The sequence below is a fragment of the Somniosus microcephalus genome, chromosome 5 (assembly GCF_052327205.1).
Source record: "Somniosus microcephalus isolate GS21.2 chromosome 5, FLI_Smic_1.0, whole genome shotgun sequence".
In the NCBI taxonomy this organism is placed as follows: domain Eukaryota; kingdom Metazoa; phylum Chordata; class Chondrichthyes; order Squaliformes; family Somniosidae; genus Somniosus; species Somniosus microcephalus.
In genome coordinates, this window is record NC_140991.1 from 25,788,900 (window position 1) to 25,807,916 (window position 19,017).

The 19,017-nt window shown below is 49.7% G+C and overlaps 1 protein-coding gene across 2 annotated transcripts in view; it reads right to left on the reverse strand.

Moving 5' to 3' along the window:
- LOC147116964 (WD repeat-containing protein 48) overlaps positions 1-19,017 on the reverse strand; it is a 144,462-nt gene that overhangs the window by 80,822 nt on the left and 44,623 nt on the right. The window contains exons 2-3 of one of the 2 annotated variants that reach the window (XM_085987468.1): positions 13,810-13,912; positions 5,643-5,721 (exon numbers count right to left, since the gene is read on the reverse strand). In XM_085987468.1, the coding sequence (XP_085843594.1) occupies positions 5,643-5,700 (58 nt within the window). In that variant the 5' untranslated portion in view covers positions 5,701-5,721; positions 13,810-13,912. The remainder of the gene's footprint in view (positions 1-5,642; positions 5,722-13,809; positions 13,913-19,017) is intronic. The other variant, XM_085987467.1, reaches the window with a different exon arrangement.

The window sequence follows — 19,017 nt, forward strand, 5'->3', positions numbered from 1 at the left end:
CTTCCGGTGTCGAGTCCCGTGTAGGCTGGGGCACTGGTGTGTAGTCCTCGTAGATGTCGAGCGGGTCGCGGGGCCCAGGCCTGCCATCTGCTGGGGCTGGATATCGGATCGTTGGGGGGGGGGGGGGGGGTGGTAGTGGGTTACTGCAGCCCCCCGAGGGTGCGAGGTCTCTTATGGAGACTGTGTCCTCCCGCCCGTCCGGGTACGCAATGTAAGCATACTGGGGGTTGGCGTGGAGGAGGTCGACCCTCTCGACCAGGGGGTCCGTTTTATGGGTCCTCACGTGTCTTCTCAGTAGGACCGGCCCTGGGGACGTCAGCCATGGCGGTAGCGATGTCCCCGATGTGGACTTCCTTGGGAAGACAAACATTTTCTCATGAGGGGTGGCGTTAGTGGCAGTGCAGAGCAGTGACCGAATAGAGTGGAGCGCATTGGGGAGCACATCCTGCCAGCGGGAGGTCGGAAGGCCCCTAGACTTTAAGGCTAGCAGGGCGGCCTTCCAAACTGTCGCATTCTCTCTTTCCACCTGTCCGTTCCCCCGGGGGTTGTAACTGGTGGTCCTGCTTGTGGCAATACCCCTAGCTAGCAGGTACTGACGGAGTTTGTCGCTCATAAACGATGAGCCCCGGTCGCTATGGATATAGCTGGGGAAACCGAACAGGGCGAAGAGGTCGTTCAGACATTTAATGACCGTGGCACTGGTCATGTCCGGGCAGGGGATGGCGAACGGGAAATGGGAGTACTCATCAATAATATTGAGGAAGTACACATTGCGGTCGGAGGAGGGGAGAGGCCCACCGTACGCCATCGTAACACTTTTAAGGTGGCACTGAAAATCTAACCCCAGTAGAACGGCAGCGCAGAGGTCGGGCAGGACCAGAAGTTTAAAATTATCGTACACAGTCCCGTCTACTACGAGTGTCACCACGCAGTAGCCGCCAATGTCCGCCGACTGGGACTCGGAGGCCATAGAAATCCGCTGGTGCGCAGGCAGGACTGGGAGAGAGCAACGCCGCACCGTGTCGGGGTGGATGAAGCTCTCCGTGCTCCCAGAGTCAAAAAGGCAGATTGTTTCGTGACCATTTACCTTAAATGTCCATTGTGGAACTGGACAGCTGGTGCGGTCTCGCTTGGTCCAGTGTAACGGAGGCCAGCGTAGGGGTCGGTGTGTCGCTGCGGGTATCAGATGAGGCGGTGTTGGGGGCCTGCTGCGTCCCGGCTGTCGTCCAAGATGGCGGCGTCCATGATCCCCATGTGGCTGGAGGCGTCCAAAATGGCTGCTGTTCCGGTGGTTCGCACATGGCTGGGGAGGCCCAAGATGGCGGCCCGCACGGCCCACACGCGGCGCTGCTGGGGTTCGGGGTGGCTTTGGCCCGGCAGACGCTGGCGTAGTGTCCCTTCTTCCCGCAGCCTGAGCAGATCGCATTTTTCACCGGGCAGCGCGCTCTGGGGTGTTTGGCCTGGCCACAGAAGTAGCATTTCTGGCCTTGGGGCACTGCTGTCTGGCCTTGGGACACTGCTGCGGTAGTTGGGCTGTTGCTGGGATGGCACGGCGCTATGAGACGGTCCTACCGTGTCCTAGGCTGTCGTTCCCCGCGGCGTCCACGGTGCAGAGGAGTAGGCATCCATGCCCCGGTAGGCTGCGTCCAATGATAGTGCGAGTTCAGAGGCCTTGTTGAGGTCAAGGTCACTCTGCTCCAACAGTCGCTGTCGGGTGTAATTGGACCTGTGGCCCGCTACAAAAGCGTCCCGGATAAGTTCCTCTGTGTACACGGCGGCCTTTACATCCTTACAACCACAGGCCCGGCCAAGCACAGACAGTGCCTGAAGGTATTCCTCGGTCGATGCCCCAGGTTGTTGTTTACGACTCCCCAGGAGGTGCCTGGCGTACACTTCGTTCACTGGGCGCGTGGACTGGTCCTTGAGGAGCTTGAAAGCATCCGCGTACGAGGTCGCGTCTTGGATGACCGAGTACACTCGGTGGTTCACTTTGGAGGTCAGGGCATCCAGTTTGTCCTCGTCCGATTTGACCGTTTCAGCGGAGGTGATCAGGAATTTTTCAAAGCACCTCAGCCAGTGAGTAAACTTGGTGGATGCGTCCGCCTCCCGATGGTCTAAGTCTAGGCATGCTGGTGTGAGGATCTTCTCCATTATAAAATCTTGTTAATAAAATTGATGCGCTATCAATAACTCAAAAGACTGAGATTAAGCGAGTAATTAACAGGCTTTTATTAACAAGAGAATGAAGGTGTGCCTCGAGCGGTCGACCGGTCCAGAATACAAGGGGCTGTGGAGCAGTCACCTTTATACCTGGATTCGTGGGAGGAGTCAGCCGAGGCATGTACAGGCATGTACACAGTGGAATACAAACAGTGGTTTACCACAAAGGGGTAAGCCATTTAGGACAGAAATGAGGAGGAATTTCTTCACCCAGAGAGTGGTGAACCTGTGGAATTCTCTACCACAGAAGGCAGTAGAGGCCAATTCATTAAATATATTCAAGAAGGGAGTTGGATATATTTCTTAAGGCTAAAGGGATCAAGGGGTATGGGGAGAAAGCAGGGACAGGGTACTGAATTGGGATGATCAGCCATGATCGCATTGAATGGCGGAGCAGGCTCGAGAGGCCGAATGGCCTACTCCTGCTCCTATCTTCTATGTTTCTATGTTTCTTCAACAGAACCTCCCAAACCCACAACCTTTACCACCTAGAGCAGTGGGTCTCAAACTTTTTTGGTGGAAGGACCCCTTTACAAATCGATTAGTAATCACAGACCCTCCCATTTAAATTAGACTATATAATATTGGACCTGAAATTGCGGTCAGAGGCTTCCCGTGGGCGAACGCCTCCGAACCGCGAGTAAAATCCGTACTTACCTGATGGCCCCGGACCTATGAAGACTCGTGCTCCTGGGCCTGCAGACGTATCCCAGGGGGTGCAGGCGGATCGCAAGCGTCCCTGGGATCACGTGGACCGGCCCAACCAATCAAAAAGGGGGATTCCATTTACGTACGGAATCCCCATAAGCATAATAGGAATCACATAAAAAAATACATTTTCACACAACCTAAATAATATCACATTTAAAATATTAAAATACAAGTTAAATATTTAAAACAAAAATTTAATTTTTTGAAAAATAAATGTAAACATTTTTAAAGGAGTCAAAAATAACCTAAACGAATTTTAAAAGGTTTTTTTCACAGGTACGCTGGTAAAAGGCGGCAGTACGCTGCTTTTACCAGGCGCAAAAGTTTTGTGGGCATTCGCTGGGCAAATAGCCCAAATCTGTGCCAGCGAAAGTCCATTTCCTGCGGATGGGTACGATCGGTCAAGCTGAAACTTGACAGATCGCATGTTCCGGGTTTTCGCGCATGCGCATCGCACATGGAAATTCGGAACCGGTGGGGCATTTATGACCGCAATAGGCCCCGGAAAATCCGAGCCAGTATGAAAGTGCTGCATGTAATGAGTGTTTTAACAATGCTTTTAAGAAAACAGGTATTTACTTGCAGGTATCAGTGATACGGGTGTGTCCGCTTCTCACACCAATTCTAGGTACTCCGCAGCAACAGATGGTCACTATTAGCCACCCAGTGCTGGGCAAAGCCGTCAGCAGGCTGGCCAAGGTGAGCGAGTGCACGAGCACCCATGCACATGCTGGGATACTGCTGGAAGCATTATTCGCCGCCATACTGCCCCACTGGCATGCTCCGAAACAGCTGTACGGTGAGATTGCACGTGTTTGCATGAACACATTCAGGCACGCGTTTGAAGGACCCTGCAGGCGCTCTAAGCATGTGTTGGGAGGATGGCATGGGGTCGCGGTGGCAGGGAGAGGAATCAGCTCAACCGACAGAGAGAGCGCGCTGCAAAGTGAGAGAGAGCTGTTGGCCTCTGTGAGGAGGCGGGCTCAGCCATCGAGAATAATTCACAAGAACTGTATCAGTGTCGGTTTTCTAAAGAGTCACCTCCGGTAATGATTAGTAATTATTTTAAAATATTTAACCTTTATAAAGGAGACATCACCCTCCAATGCCCTCCCCATATAATTTAGCTAATGAGATTTTGAAGGTTCATTCCAGCAAGAACCAAAAAAAAACTATGGGTCATTTTAATTATCTCTGAGTCACATTTAAATCAGGGACTTGCTGCCTTCTAGCAGGTTTCATATTGCCGATCCTTCATGGTCGCTGGATCAAAATCCTGGAACTCCCTACCTAACAGCACTGCGGGAGTACCTTCATCACACGGACTGCAGCGGTTCAAGGCGGCGGCTCACCACCACCTTCTCAAGGGCAATTAGGGATGGGCAATAAATGCTAGAATCGCAGAATTAAAGACAGACAGGCTTTCATTTATATAGTGCCTTTCACGACCACCAGACATCCCAAAGCGCTTTACAGCCAATGAAGTACCTTTGAAGTGCAGTCACTGTTGTAATGCGGGAAACGCGGCAGCCAATTTGCACACAGCAAGCTCCCACAAACAGCAATGTGACAATGACCAGATCCTCTATTTTTGTTATGTTGATTGAGAGGTAAATATTAGCCGGGACACCGGGGATAACTCCCCTGCTCTTCTTCGAAATAGTGCCATGGGATCTTTTACGTCGACCCGAGAGAGCAGACGGGGCCTCAGTTTAACGTCTCATCCGAAAGAGGGCGCCTCTGACAGTGCAGCTCTCCCTCAGTACTGCACTGGAGTGTCTGCCTAGATTTTTTGTGGTCAAGTCTTGAACCCACGACCTTCTGACTCAGAGGCGAGTGCGCTACCAACTGAGCCACAGCTGACTGTTAAATCTGCTTTTTGCTTTCATTTTCTTTAAGGCGTGTTGGACTTTTTAAAGTTTTCAACTTTTGAAATTACAGAGCAATATGCACCATTCAATCATTTTTAATTACCCCCAGCCGCGGACCCCCGGGTAAAAAAACAGATCACAAGTGGCCAAGACATCAGAAGCAGCACAGTGGCATAGTGGTTAGCACTGTTGCCTCACAGCGCCAGGGACCCGGGTTCAAATCCGGCCTCGGGTGACTGTCTGTGTGGAGTTTGCACATTCTCCCCGTGTTTGCGTGGGTTTCCTCCGGGTGCTCCGGTTTCCTCCCACAGTCCAAAGATGTGCGGGTTAGGTTGATTGGCTATGATAAATTGACCCTTAGTGTTAGGGGGATTAAATACGTGGGGTTACGGGGATAGGGTGGGATATGTGTCGGTGCAGGCTCGATGGGCCGAAATGGCCTCTATCTGCACTGTGGGGTTTCTGTGATTCTGTGAAGCAGACACTTTTGCTATGGTGGGGGGGGGAGCACTTCCCCATGAGTATTAATGCTGCAGAAAGAATGGCAACGGTATTGCCACAAGGTCCACCCAGCAATGGGCTGGTCAAAGAGCACCTGGATCGGCCACTGGCAACACTGAGCACTGTAACAAGTTGACACCTCTGCAAGTGGCCATTAGCAGCCTGGTGCAGGCTGGATTAAGCAAAAATCACACGGGACAAAGCATCAGTAACAAGCTGCTCAGCCTCTCGAGCACAAGGGGTGCACCGGGAGCCAGACTGGGCGAGAAGGTGCGTTTACTGTTAAACATTCTGCATGTACAAAACCCTGAATCAATGAAGCAAAGTTGAATTACTCACGGGTCTTTCCATTACAGCATAATACCACGTCATTCACCCAGTCAGTATGGTGCTCCATGGAGGCAATGTAAGGATCTTGCTGAAAAAGATAAATAGAAATTATTATTAGAGTGATACGAAAGTGGCAGTGTAACTTCAAAGTTGGATCGCAATTTGTTCAAGTGAAGACCCTCAAGAGGAGAGAGTTTCGGCACGGAATCACTTAGATGGTAAGGAGACCTACATCAGAATGCTGTTCATAGACTACAGCTCAGCATTCAACACTATCGTCCCCAACAAGCTGGCCACCAAACTCTTGGCCTGAACACTTCCCTCTGCAACTGGACCCTGGACTTCCTAACAAACAGACCCCAGTCTGTCAAATTAGGTAACCACACCTCCCCCCCCACCTGACCCTGAACACGGGGGCCCCATAAGGTGTGTGCTGAGCCCCCTCCTCTACTCCCTCTTCACCCACGACTGTGTGGCTGTTAATGGTTCCAACACCATCATCAAGTTTGCGGATGATACCACGATAGTAGGCCAGATCACCAACAACGATGAGTCAGCCTACAGGGAGGAGGTCCAGCATCTCGTGAAGTGGTGCGCCAACAACCTGGCCCTTAACATCAAGAAAACCAAAGAAATCATTGTGGACTTCAGGAAGTCTAAAGGCGGAACTCACACCCCCATCCACATCAATGGGGCTGTGGTGGAAAGGGTGGACAGCTTTAAGTTCCTCGGAGTCCACATCACGGAAGACCTCTCCTGGTCCCTCAATACCTCCTCTCTGGTGAAGAAGGCCCAGCAGCGCCTATATTTCCTAAGGAGGCTGAAGGGATGTAACCTGTCACCCCTGATCCTCTCTAACTTTTACCGCTGCACAATAGAGAGCATCCTGACAAACTGTATCACAGTATGGTATGGCAGCTGTAGCTACTATGACCGGAAAGCCCTGCAGCGGGTAGTCAAAACTGCCCAACGTATTACCGGCACCCGACCATAGAGCACATATACCAGAAACGCGGTTTACGGAGGTCACGGTCCATCATCAAAGACCCTACCCACCCCAGCCACAGTCTGTTCGCCCTCCTGCCATCTGGGAGACGCTACAGATGCATTCGCACCCTAACGACCAGATTTAGGAACAGCTTCTTTCCCAGGGCTGTCATCCTACTGAACTCCACAAATAAACTCTAAAGCCTGCACATCTGCCAATGCACTTTATTATGGTTATGTTTATGTTAATGTATTACAAGCCAAATGTATGTTGAATGTTTAAATGTCTTAATCTAAATGTACACTCTCGGGAGCCGCAAGCCTACATTTCGTTGTACTGCACTTGTGCACTAACAATGACAATAAAAGTTGATTTGATTTGATTTGATTTGGCACTGCCTGGGTTTGATACCACATGGAGTACAACTCTCTTGCGCTGCGAGAAAACTGATATTAACCTATGGTTAGGCAACTATTTGGTCGGATTTTTAAAATCTGTAGGGGTTTCCTCGGGCCTCATGGCCAATTTGGAAGCATAAGAACATAAGAAATAGGAGCAGGAGTAGGCGGTTTGGCCCATCGAGCCTGCTCCTCCATTCAATAAGATCACTGCTGATTTTTTTTTTTTTTTTTTTTTTAAATTCGTTTATGGGATGTGGGCGTCACTGGCAAGGCCAGCATTTATTGCCCATCCCCAGTTGCCCTTGAGAAGGTGGTGGTGATCCGCCTTCTTGAACCGCTGCAGTCCGTGTGGTGAAGGTGCTCCCAGTGCTGTTAGGGAGGGAGTTCCAGGATTTTGACCCAGCGATGATGAAGGAACGGCGATATACTTCTAAGTCAGGATGATGTGCGACTTGGAGGGGGAACTTGGAGGTGGTGGTGTTCCCATGCGCCTGCTGCCGTTGTCCTTCTAGGTAGAAGAGGTCACGGGTTTGGGAGGTGCTGCCGAAGAAGCAGCAGCCTTGGCGAGTTGCTGCAGTGCATCTTGTAGCTGGTACACACTGCAGCCACGGTACGCCGGTGATGGAAGGAGTGAAAGTTTAAGGTGGTGGATGGGGTGCCAATCAAGCAGGCTGCTTTGTCCTGGATGGTGTCGAGCTTCTTGAGTGTTGTTGGAGCTGCGCTCATCCAGGCAAGTGGAGAGTATTCCATCACACTCCTTACTTGTGCCTTGCAGATGGTGGAAAGGCTTTGGGGAGTCAGGAGGTGAGAATACCTAGCCTCTGACCTGCTCTTGTTGCCACAGTATTTATGTGGCTGGTCCAGTGATGCGCCATCAATTACTCAAAAGACTGAGGTTAAGCGAGTAACAATCAGGCTTTTATTAACTAGAGAATGAAGGTCTTGCCTCGAGTGGTCGACCCGTCCAGAATACCAAGGGACTGAGAGGCAGTCACTTATATACCTGGAATAGTGGGAGGAGTCAGCCGAGGCATGTACAGACCTGTACCTAGTGGAGTACACACACACATGCAGGCAGGTATAACAGTGGTTTACCACATCCAGTTAAATTTCTGGTTAATGGTGACCCCCAGAATGTTGATAGTGGGGGATTCAGTGACGGTAATGCCGTTGAATGTCAAGGGGTGGTGGTTAGACTCTCGCTTGTTGGAGATAGTCATTGCCTGGCACTTCTGTGGCGCGAATGTTACCTGCCACTTATCAGCCCAAACCTGAACGTCGTCCAGGTCTTGTTGCATGCGGGCATGGACTGCTTCATTTTCTGAGGAATTGTGAATGGCGCTGAACACTGTGCAGTCTTCAGTGAACATCTCCACTTCTGACCTTATGTTGGAGGGAAGGTCATTGATGAAGCAGCTGAAGATGGTTGGGCCAAGGGCCGCGTTGAGGAGCTGGAGCTGCGGGTGGATGGGTTGTGGAGCATTCACGAGGCTGAGAAGTTGGTGGATAGCACGTTTAGTGAGTTGGTCACACCGCAGGGAAGGGCTACACAGGAAGAAAGGAAAGGGGTGACCATCAGGCGGAGCAATAGAAGTAGGCAGGTAATGCAGAAAACCCCTGTGGCCATTCCCCTCTCAAACAGGTATACCATTTTGGATACTGTTGGGGGGGATGACCCACCAGGGGTAGGCAGCAGCAGCCAGCTTCCTGGCACTGGGGGCGCTCCTGCTGCCCAGGAGGGGAGGGAAAAGAGTGGGAGAGCAATAGTGGTAGGGGATTCTATAGTAAGGGGAACGGATAGGCGTTTCTGTGGCCGTAGACGTGAATCCAGGATGGTTTGTTGCCTCCCTGGTGCCAGGGTCAAGGATGTCACTGAGCGGCTGCAGGGCATTCTGGAGGGGGAGGGTGAACAGCCGGAGGTCGTGGTCCACATTGGTACCAACGACATAGGTAAAAAGAGGGATGAGGTCCTGCAGCAAGAATTTAGGGAGCTAGGGGCAGGGTTAAGGAACAGGACCTCAAAGGTTGTAATCTCTGGATTACTCCCGGTGCCACGTGCTAGTGAGTATAGGAATAGGAGGATAGAACAGATGAATGCGTGGCTGAAGGGATGGTGCAGGAGGGAGGGCTTTAGTTTCCTGGATCACTGGGACTGCTTCTGGGGCAGGTGGGACTTGTACAAGTCGGACGGTTTACACCTGAACCAGAGGGGAACCAATATCCTTGCGGGGAGGTTTGCTAGCACTGCTGGGGGGGGTTTAAACTAACTCGGCAGGGGGATGGGATACAGAGTGGAGCTATAGTAGGGGGTGAGGTACAGCCAAATACGGAGGAAAAAACAAGTCAGCAGGGAAGGCAGAGCAAAGATGTGAAGGCAAAAGGGAATATGGCAGGGCTGGAATGCATTTATTTTAATGCAAGGAGTCTTGCAAATAAGGTGGATGAACTGAAGTTGTTGATGAACACATGGGAGTACGATATTGTGGCTATCACGGAGACATGGTTGAGGGAGGGTCAGGACTGGCAGCTGAATATTCCGGGGTATAGAATCTTCAGGCGAGACAGAGGGGGGGGTAAAAGGGGAGGGGGTGTTGCAATATTAATTAAGGAGTCTATTACTGCTGTAAGGAGGGATGATATATTAGCGGGTTCCTCTAATGAGGCCATATGGGTAGAACTTAAAAACAAAAAGGGGGCAAGCACCTTGCTGGGAGTGTACTATAGGCCCCCAAACAGCCAGGGGGAGATAGAGGAACAGATATGCAGGCAAATCTCAGAGAAGTGCGAAAATAATAGGGTAATAATAGTGGGGGATTTCAACTTCCCCAATATAAATTGGGATAGTCAGAGTGTGAAAGGCTTGGAGGGTGAAAAATTCTTAAAGTGCATTCAGGAAAGCTTTTTGAGCCAACATGTAGAAGGTCCTACAAGAGAGGGAGCGGTGCTGGACCTAATTCTAGGGAATGGAGACGGGCAGGTGGTGGACGTGTCTGTAGGAGAGCATTTTGGCGATAGTGACCACAATTCGGTGAGATTTAAGGTGGTCATGGAAAAAGACAAAGACGGCCCGGAAATAAGGGTTCTAAATTGGGGGAAGGCAGATTTTAATAAGATAAGACAGGATCTGGCCAAAGTGGACTGGGAGCAGCTACTTATAGGAAAATCCACATCAAAACAGTGGGAGGCTTTCAGAAGGGAAATAGAGAGAGTACAACACCAACATGTTCCTGTAAGGGTCAAGGGTGGGACCAACAAGCAAAGGGAACCTTGGATGACAAAGGACATACAAAAATGCATTAGGAAAAAAAGGGGGGCTTTTGGCAGTTACAAAAGACAAAAGACGGTGGAAGCCCTAGAGGAGTATAAGAGGTGCAGGGGCATACTTAAAAAGGAAATTAGGAGGGCGAGGAGGGGCCATGAAATAACACTGGCGAGCAAGATAAAGGAAAATCCTAAGATGTTTTATAAGTATATTAAGGGCAAGAGGATAACCAGGGAAAGGGTAGGGCCCATTAGGGACCAAAGTGGCAAGCTGTGTGTAGAGCCAGAAGAAGTAGGTGGGGTTTTAAATGAATTTTTTGCCTCCGTGTTCACTGTGGAGAAAGATGATGTAGGCACAGAAATCGGGCAAGGGGACTGTGACATACTTGAACATATTAGCATCGAGAGGGAGGAGGTACTAGCGGTTTTAGCAGGCCAAAAAGTGGATAAATCCCCAGGCCCGGACGAGATGTATCCCAGGCTGTTGTGTGAGGCAAGGGAGGAGATTGCGGGGGCTCTGACACAAATTTTCAGAACCTCTCTGGCCACAGGGGATGTACCAGAGGACTGGAGAACAGCTAACGTAGTACCATTATTCAAGAAGGGTAGCAGGGATAAACCAGGGAATTACAGGCCAGTGAGCCTAACATCTGTGGTAGGGAAATTATTGGAAAAAATTCTGAGGGACAGAATTAGTCTCCACTTGGAGAGGCAAGGATTAATCGGGGATAGTCAGCATGGCTTTGTCAAGGGTAAATCATGTCTGACCAATCTGATTGAATTTTTCGAGGGGGTGACTAGCTGTGTAGATGAGGGAAATGCTGTGGATGTGGTTTACATGGACTTCAGTAAAGCTTTTGACAAAGTCCCGCATAGGAGACTGGTCAAGAAGGTAAGAGCCCATGGGATCCAGGGGGCCTTGGCGCGTTGGATCCTAAACTGGCTGAGTGGCAGGAGGCAGAGGGTGATGGTCGAAGGTTGCTTTTGTGACTGGAAGCCTGTGTCCAGTGGGGTACCTCAGGGATCGGTGCTGGGTCCCTTGCTGTTTGTGATCTACATTAACGATTTGGATGAGAATGTAAAGGGTATGATCAGTAAGTTCGCGGATGACACGAAAATTGGTGGGGTGGTAAATTGCGAGGAGGAAAGTCTCAGGCTACAGGACGATATTAACGGGTTGGTCAGATGGGCGGAAAAGTGGCAAATGGAATTTAACCCGGAAAAATGCGAGGTGATGCATTTTGGACGGTCAAATAAGGCAAGGGAATACACAATGGGTGGTAGGGCCCTAGGAAGTACAGAGGGTCAGAGGGACCTTGGTGTACATGTACATAGATCCCTGAAGGCAGCGGAGCAGGTAGATAAGGTGGTTAAAAAGGCATATGGGATACTTGCCTTCATTAGCAGAGGCATAGAATATAAGAGTAGGGAGGTTATGATGGAGCTGTACAAAACGCTGGTGAGGCCACAGCTGGAGTACTGTGTGCAGTTCTGGTCGCCTCACTATAGGAAGGATGTGATTGCTCTGGAGAGGGTGCAGAGAAGATTCACCAGGATGTTACCTGGGATGGAGCGCCTTAGCTATGAAGAGAGACTCTACAGGCTGGGGTTGTTTTCCTTGGAGCAAAGGAGGCTGAGGGGGGACCTGATTGAGGTGTACAAAATGATGAGGGGCATAGATAGGGTAGATAAAGAGGAACTTTTCCCCTTAGTAGGGGGGTCAATAACAAGGGGGCACAGATTCAGGGTAAGGGGCAGGAGATTTAGGGGGGATTTGAGGAGGAACTTTTTCACCCAGAGGGTGGTTGGAAGCTGGAACTCACTGCCTGAAAGGGTGGTAGAGGCAGGAACCCTCACAACATTCAAGAAGCATTTGGATGAGCACTTGAAATGCCATTGCATACAAGGCTATGGACCAAATGCTGGAAAATGGGATTAGACTGGACAGGGATGGATGGGCGGCGCAGACGCGATGGGCCGAAGGGCCTCTTTCTGTGCTGTAAAACTCTATGACTCTATGACACTGTCCTGAGGAACTCCTGCAGCAAATCCACCACAACCATCTTCCTTTGTGCTAGGTATGACTCCAGCCAGTGGAGCGTTTCCCCCCCCGCCCCCCCGACTCACATTGACTTCAGTTTTACTAGGGTTCCTTGATGCCACACTCAGTCAAATGCTGCCTTGATGTCAAGGGCAATCACTCTTACCTCACCTCTGGAATTCAGCTCCTTTGTCCATGTTTGGACCAAGGCTGTAATGAGGTCGGGAGCCGAGTGATCTTGGCGGAACCCAAACTGGGCATCAGTGAGCAGGTTATTGGTGAGTAAGTGCCGCTTGACAGAACTGTCGATGACACCTCCCATTACTGTGCTGATGATTGAGAGTAGACCGATGGGGTGGTAATTGGCCGGATTGGATTTATCCTGCTTTTTGTGGACAGGACATACCTGGGCAGTTTTTCACATTGTCGGATAGATGCCAGCGTTGTAGTTGTACTGGAACAGCTTGGCTAGAGGCGTGGCTAGTTCTGGAGCACAAGTCTTCAGCACGATAGCCGGGATGATGTCAGGGTCCATAGCCTTTGCTGTATCTAGTGAACTCGGCCGTTTCTTGATATCACGTGGAGTGAATCGATTGGCTGAAGACTGGCTTCTGTGATGGCGGGGACCTCGGGAGTAGGCCGATATGGATCATCCACTTGGCACTTCTGGCTGAAGATGGTTGCAAACGCTTCAGCCTTGTTCTACCTGAACTCCACCTTCCCGCCCTTTCCCCATATAACTTAGTGTCCAAAAATCTATCGATCTGTCTTGAATATACTCAACGACTGAGCATCCACAGCCCTCTGGGGTAGAGAATTCCAAAAATTCACCACCCTCTGAGTGAAGAAATTTCTTATGGCCGGCCCCTTATCCCGAGACCACGACCTCTCATTCTAGACTCTCCGGCCAAGGGGAAACAGCCTCTACTCTGTCAAACCCTAACATTTTTTATATATGTTTCAATGAGATCACACCTCATTCTACTAAACATTTAAAATAACTCTACATATGTTTGGAGTCTGGACAATTCCTCATTCTATTCATCTACTTAAATGACTGGCTGGGAGCAGAGCTTTATGCATGCATAAAACATAGGGGGAGAAATTCGGGAGCGCCCCATTTGCTAAGGCGCTAATGCTTTCCAACTTTTAAAAAATTTGGGGCTTGCGCTCCAGGAAGGAAGTGGAGCGCTAAATCAAGCGCTCCACTTCCTTCCTGGAGCGCAGCAGGCGGGACGGTAGGCGAGCACAATGGGATGTGCAGTGCTGTCGCTTTGGAAGGCTACTTCCCTCCCTTAAAAAGGGAAGGGCCATCGCTGCAGGCTCAGCAAGGGAAGCAACTTACCTGGTCCCCGACGGCAGTGGTGATCCGGCCCGATCAGTCCGATGCACTGCAGCAGAGTGCCGGGCTGGTTGAGCGCTGGGGGAAAAAAAAAGCACAAAAAACCCCCAGAGAACGAGCATTTCAGTATTTTTTTTTCCTACCTCGGGCACCTTGCCTTTAAGTATCGTCCCTGAAGTGCCCGGCCTCCCGATGAACACCTCCTGCAGCTGCCGGGCGAAACCGAAGTGCGGGTCCGGGGCGCTACTGGGGTTTAAAGTAGTTATGGAAAGGGATAAAAGGAAAATCAAAGGTGAAAATACCCAACTGGAAGAGAGCCAATTTCAGTGATTTCAGAAGGGATCTAGCACAGATGAACTGGCCAGGAAAACAGTAAATGAGCAAAAGCAGGCTTTCAAAGCAGTGTGTGTTCGGGTACAAACCAATCATATTTCCATAAGGGGGAAAAGATGGAGCACCCAAAGCTAGAGCTCCCTGGATGACAAAAGAAATAGAGGTTAAAATAAAACAGAAAAAGGAGGTTTATGACAAATGCCAGGTACAGAATAGAATCGAAAACCAAGCAGGGGGAAACTGAAAAAGGATATTAAGAAGGGAAAAGAGAGCGAGTATGAGAAAAGATTAGCGGGCAACATAAAAGGGAATGCAACAATCTTTTATAAACATATAAAAAGTAAAAGGATAGTTAGAGACTTACAAAAGAAAGTCTTACATTTATAGAGCGCCTTTCATGACCTCAGGAAGCCGCAAAGCACTTTGCAGCCAATCAAGTACTTTTTGAAGTGGAGTCACTGTTGTAATGTAGGGAAACGCGGCAGTCAATGCGCACACAGCGGGCTCCCACACACAGCAATGTGATAATGAACAGATCATCTGTTTTTTTTCCAGTGATGCTGATTGAGGGATAAATATTGGCCAAGACACTGGGGATAACTCCCCTGCTCTTCTTCGAAATAGTGCTGTGGGATCTTTTATATGAACCTGGAAGGAGTCGGCAGCAGAGAATAGACAGCAGGACCCGAGGACAGCGCGGACTGGGAAGGAGTCGGCAGCAGAGAATAGAGAGAGTGGGACCCGAGGACAGCGCGGACTGGGAAGGAGTCGGCAGCAGAGGAGAGAGAGAGAGCGGGACCAGAGGACAGCTTGGTCCTGGAAGGAGTCGGCAGCAGAGAATAGAGAGCAGGACCCGAGGACAGCGCGGACTGGGAAGGAGTCGGCAGCAGAGGAGAGAGAGAGCGGGACCAGAGGACAGCTTGGTCCTGGAAGGAGTCAGCAGCAGAGAATAGAGAGCAGGACCCGAGGACAGCGCGGACTGGGAAGGAGTCGGCAGCAGAGGAGAGAGAGAGCGGGACCAGAGGACAGCTTGGTCCTGGAAGGAGTCAGCAGCAGAGAATAAAGAGTGGGACCCGAGGACAGTGCGGAACCGAGGACAGTGCGGACCTGGAAGGAGTCGGCAGCAGAGAATAAAGAGAGCGGGAACCGAGGACAGTGCGGACCTGGAAGGAGTCGGCAGCAGAGAATAAAGAGAGCAGGACCCGAGGACAGCGCGGACTGGGAAGGAGTCGGCAGCAGAGAATAGAGAGCAGGACCCGAGGACAGCGCGGACTGGGAAGGAGTCGGCAGCAGAGAAGAGAGAGCGGGACCAGAGGACAGCTTGGTCCTGGAAGGAGTCAGCAGCAGAGAATAAAGAGTGGGACCCGAGGACAGTGCGGAACCGAGGACAGTGCGGACCTGGAAGGAGTCGGCAGCAGAGAATAAAGAGAGCGGGAACCGAGGACAGTGCGGACCTGGAAGGAGTCGGCAGCAGAGAATAAAGAGAGCGGGAACCGAGGACAGTGCGGACCTGGAAGGAATCGGCAGCAGAGAATAAAGAGAGCGGGACCCGAGGGCAGTGCGGACCTGGAAGGAGTCGGCAGCAGAGAACAAAGAGAGCGGGACCCGAGGGGGGAAGGGTGAACAGCCAGAGGTAGTAGTCCATATCGGTACCAACGACATAGGTAGAAAGAGGGATGAGGTCCTGTAAGCAGATTTTAGGGAGCTAGGAAAGAAATAAAAAAGCAGGACCTCAAAAGGTAGTAATCTCCCGATTACTCCCTGTGCCACGAGCTAGTGAGTATAGAAACAGGAGGATAGAGCAGACAAACGCGTGGCTGGAGAGATGGTGCAGAAGGGAGGGCTTCAGATTCCTGGGACATTGGTACTGGCTCTGGGGTAGGTGGGACGTGTACAGGCCGAATGGGTTGCACCTCAATAGAGCCGGAACCACGGTCCTCGCAGGGGGGTTTGCTAGTGCTGTTGGGGAGGGTTTAAACTAATTTGGCAGGGGGATGGGCACCAAGATGTAGCATTAGAAAGGAGAAAAAGTGCACAAAGGATGGGGTGAGACAGCTAGCACTAGTGTAAGAAATAGTATGGTATTAGGTGGGGTCAGACTAAGAGAACACAAGGTCTAAGACAGGTTTACAGTGCATGCGTGTAAACGCACAAAGTGTGGTTAATAAGGTTGGTGAGCCTCAAGTGCAAATAGCCACATGGGAATATGATGTCGTGGCGATAACAGAGGCCTGGCTCAAAAAAGGGCAGGATTGGGTTTTAAATATTCCTGGATATAAGGTGTTCAGGAAAGATAGGGAAAGAAATGAAGGGGGGTTAGCAGTATTGGTTAAGGAGAACGTTACAGCGCTGGAGAGAGAGGATGTCCTGGAGGGGTTATGGACAGAATCTATTTGGTTAGAGTTAAGAAATAATAGAGGTGCCATTACACTGCTAGGTCAGTAGGGGAACATTTAGGGAATTGTGATCATGGTATCATAAGGTTTAGATTAGCTATGGAAAATGACGGAGCAATCTAGAGTAAAAATACTTAATTGGAGGGGGGCCAATTTCAGTGGGTTGAGAATGGGTCTGGCCCAAGTAAATTGGAATCAAAGATTGGCAGGCAAAAAAACTGTAATCAAACAATGGGCTGCCTTTAAAGAGGAGATGGTTTGGGTACAGTCGAGGTACATTCCCACGAGGGGGAAAGGTAGGGCAACTAAAGCCAGAGCTCCCTGGATGACAAAAGAGATAGAGAATAAGATGAAGCAGAAAAAGAGCACATAAGACAGATGTCAGTTTGAGAATACAAGCGAGAATCAGGCTGAATATAGAAGGTTCAGAGGGGAAGTGAAAAAGAAAATAAGAGGAGCAAAGAGAGAGTATGAGAATTGACTGGCAGCTAACATAAAAGGGAATTCAAAAGATTTCTATAGGCATATAAATAATAAACGGGTAGTAAGGAGGTATGGGGCCGATTAGGGACCAAAAAGGAGACCTACGCATGGAGGCAGAGGGTATGGCTGAGGTACTAAACAAGTACTTTGCATCTGTCTTCACCAAGGAAGACGATGCTGCCAAAGTCATAGTGAAAGAGGAGGTAGTGGAGATACTGGATGAGATAATAATTGATAAAGAGGAGGTACTAGAAAGGCTGTCTGTATTTAAAGTTGATAAGTCACCAGGGCCGGATGGGATGCATCTTAGGATGCTGAGGGAGGTTAAGGAGGAAATCGCGGAGGTACTGGCCATAATCTTCCAATCCTCTTAAATACGGGGGTGGTGCCAGAGGACTGGAGAATTGCAAATGTTGCACCCTTTTTTGAACAAGGGTGTAAGGATAAACCCAGCAACTACAGGCCAGTCAGTTTAACCTCGATAGTGGGGAAGCTTTTAGAAACGATAATCAGGGACAAAGTTAACAGTCACTTGGACAAGAGTGCATTAATCAAGGGAAGCCAGCACGGATTTGTTAAAGGGAAATTGTGTTTCACTAACTTGATTGAGTTCTTTGATGAGGTAACAGAGGGGGTTATGAGGGCAATGCGGTTGACGTGGTGTATACGGATTTCCAAAAGGTGTTTGATAAAGTGCCACATTATAGGCTTGCCAGCAAAGTTGAAGCCCATGGAATAAAAGGGACAGTGGCAGCATGGATACGAAATTGGCTAAGTGACAAGAAACAGAGTAGTGGTGAAAGGTTGTTTTTCGGGCTGGAGGAAGGTGTACAGTGGTGTTCCCCAGGGGTTGGTACTAGGACCACTGCTTTTCTTGATATATATTAATGACTTGGACTTGTGAGTACAGGGTACAGTTTCAAAATTTGCAGACGACACAAAACTTGGAAAGTATAGTGAACAGTGAGGAGGATAGTGATAGACTTCAAGCAGACAGACAGGCTGGTGAAATGGGCGGACACATGGCAGATGAAATTTAACGCAGAAAAGTGCGAAGTGATACATTTTGGTAGGAAGAACGAGGAGAGGCAATATAAATTATAGGGTACAATTCTAAAGTGGGTGCATGAACAGAGAGACCTGGGGGTATATATGCACAAATCATTGAAGGTGGCAGGACCAGGTTGAGAAAGAGGTTAAAAAAGCATACGGGATACTGGGCTTCATAAATAGAGGCATAGAGTACAAGAGCAAGGAAGTTATGATGAACCTTCATAAAACACTGGTTCGGCCTCAACTGGAGTACTGTGTCCAATTCTGGGCACTGTAATTTAGGAAGGATGTGAAGGCTTTAGAGATGGTGCAGAAAAAAATTTACAAGAATGGTTCCAGGGATGAGGGACTTTAGTTATGTGGATAGACTAGAGAAGCTGGGGTTGTTCTCCCTTGAGCAGAGGAGGTTGAGGAGATTTGATAGAGGTGTTCAAAATCATGAGGGGTCAAGACAGAGTAGATAGAGAGAAACTGTTCCCATTGGCAGAAGGGTCAAGAATCAGAGGAGACAGATTTAAGGCGATTGGCAAAAGAACCAAAGGTGACGTGAGGAAATTTTTTTTTAAATGCAGCGAGTGGTTAGGATCTGGAATACACTGCCTGAAAGGGTGGTGGAGGCAGACGCAATTGTGGCGGTCAAAAGGCAATTGGATTAATACCTGAAGGAAAAAAATTTGCAGGGCTACAGGGAAAGGGCAGGGGAGTGGGACTGGCTGAAGTGCTTATGCAGAGAGCCGGCAAGGGTTCCACGGGCCGAATGGCTTCCTTCTGTGCTGTAACCATTCTATGATTCTGAGAGAGCAGACGTTGCATCCAAAAGACAGCACCTCCAACAGTGCAGCACTCCCTCAGTACTGCACTGGAGTGTCAGCTTAGATTTTTGTGCTCCAGTCTCTGGAGTGGAACTTGAACCCACAACATTCTGAGCCACGGCAAACAAGTTAAAGGAATGGTGGGGCTGATTACGGACAAAAAAGGAAATCTTGTGGAGACAGAGGGCATAACTGAATACTGAATGAGGACTTTGCATCAGTCTTCATAAAAGATGATGAAGAAGTTAATGTCACAGTAAGGGGGGGAAGGGAG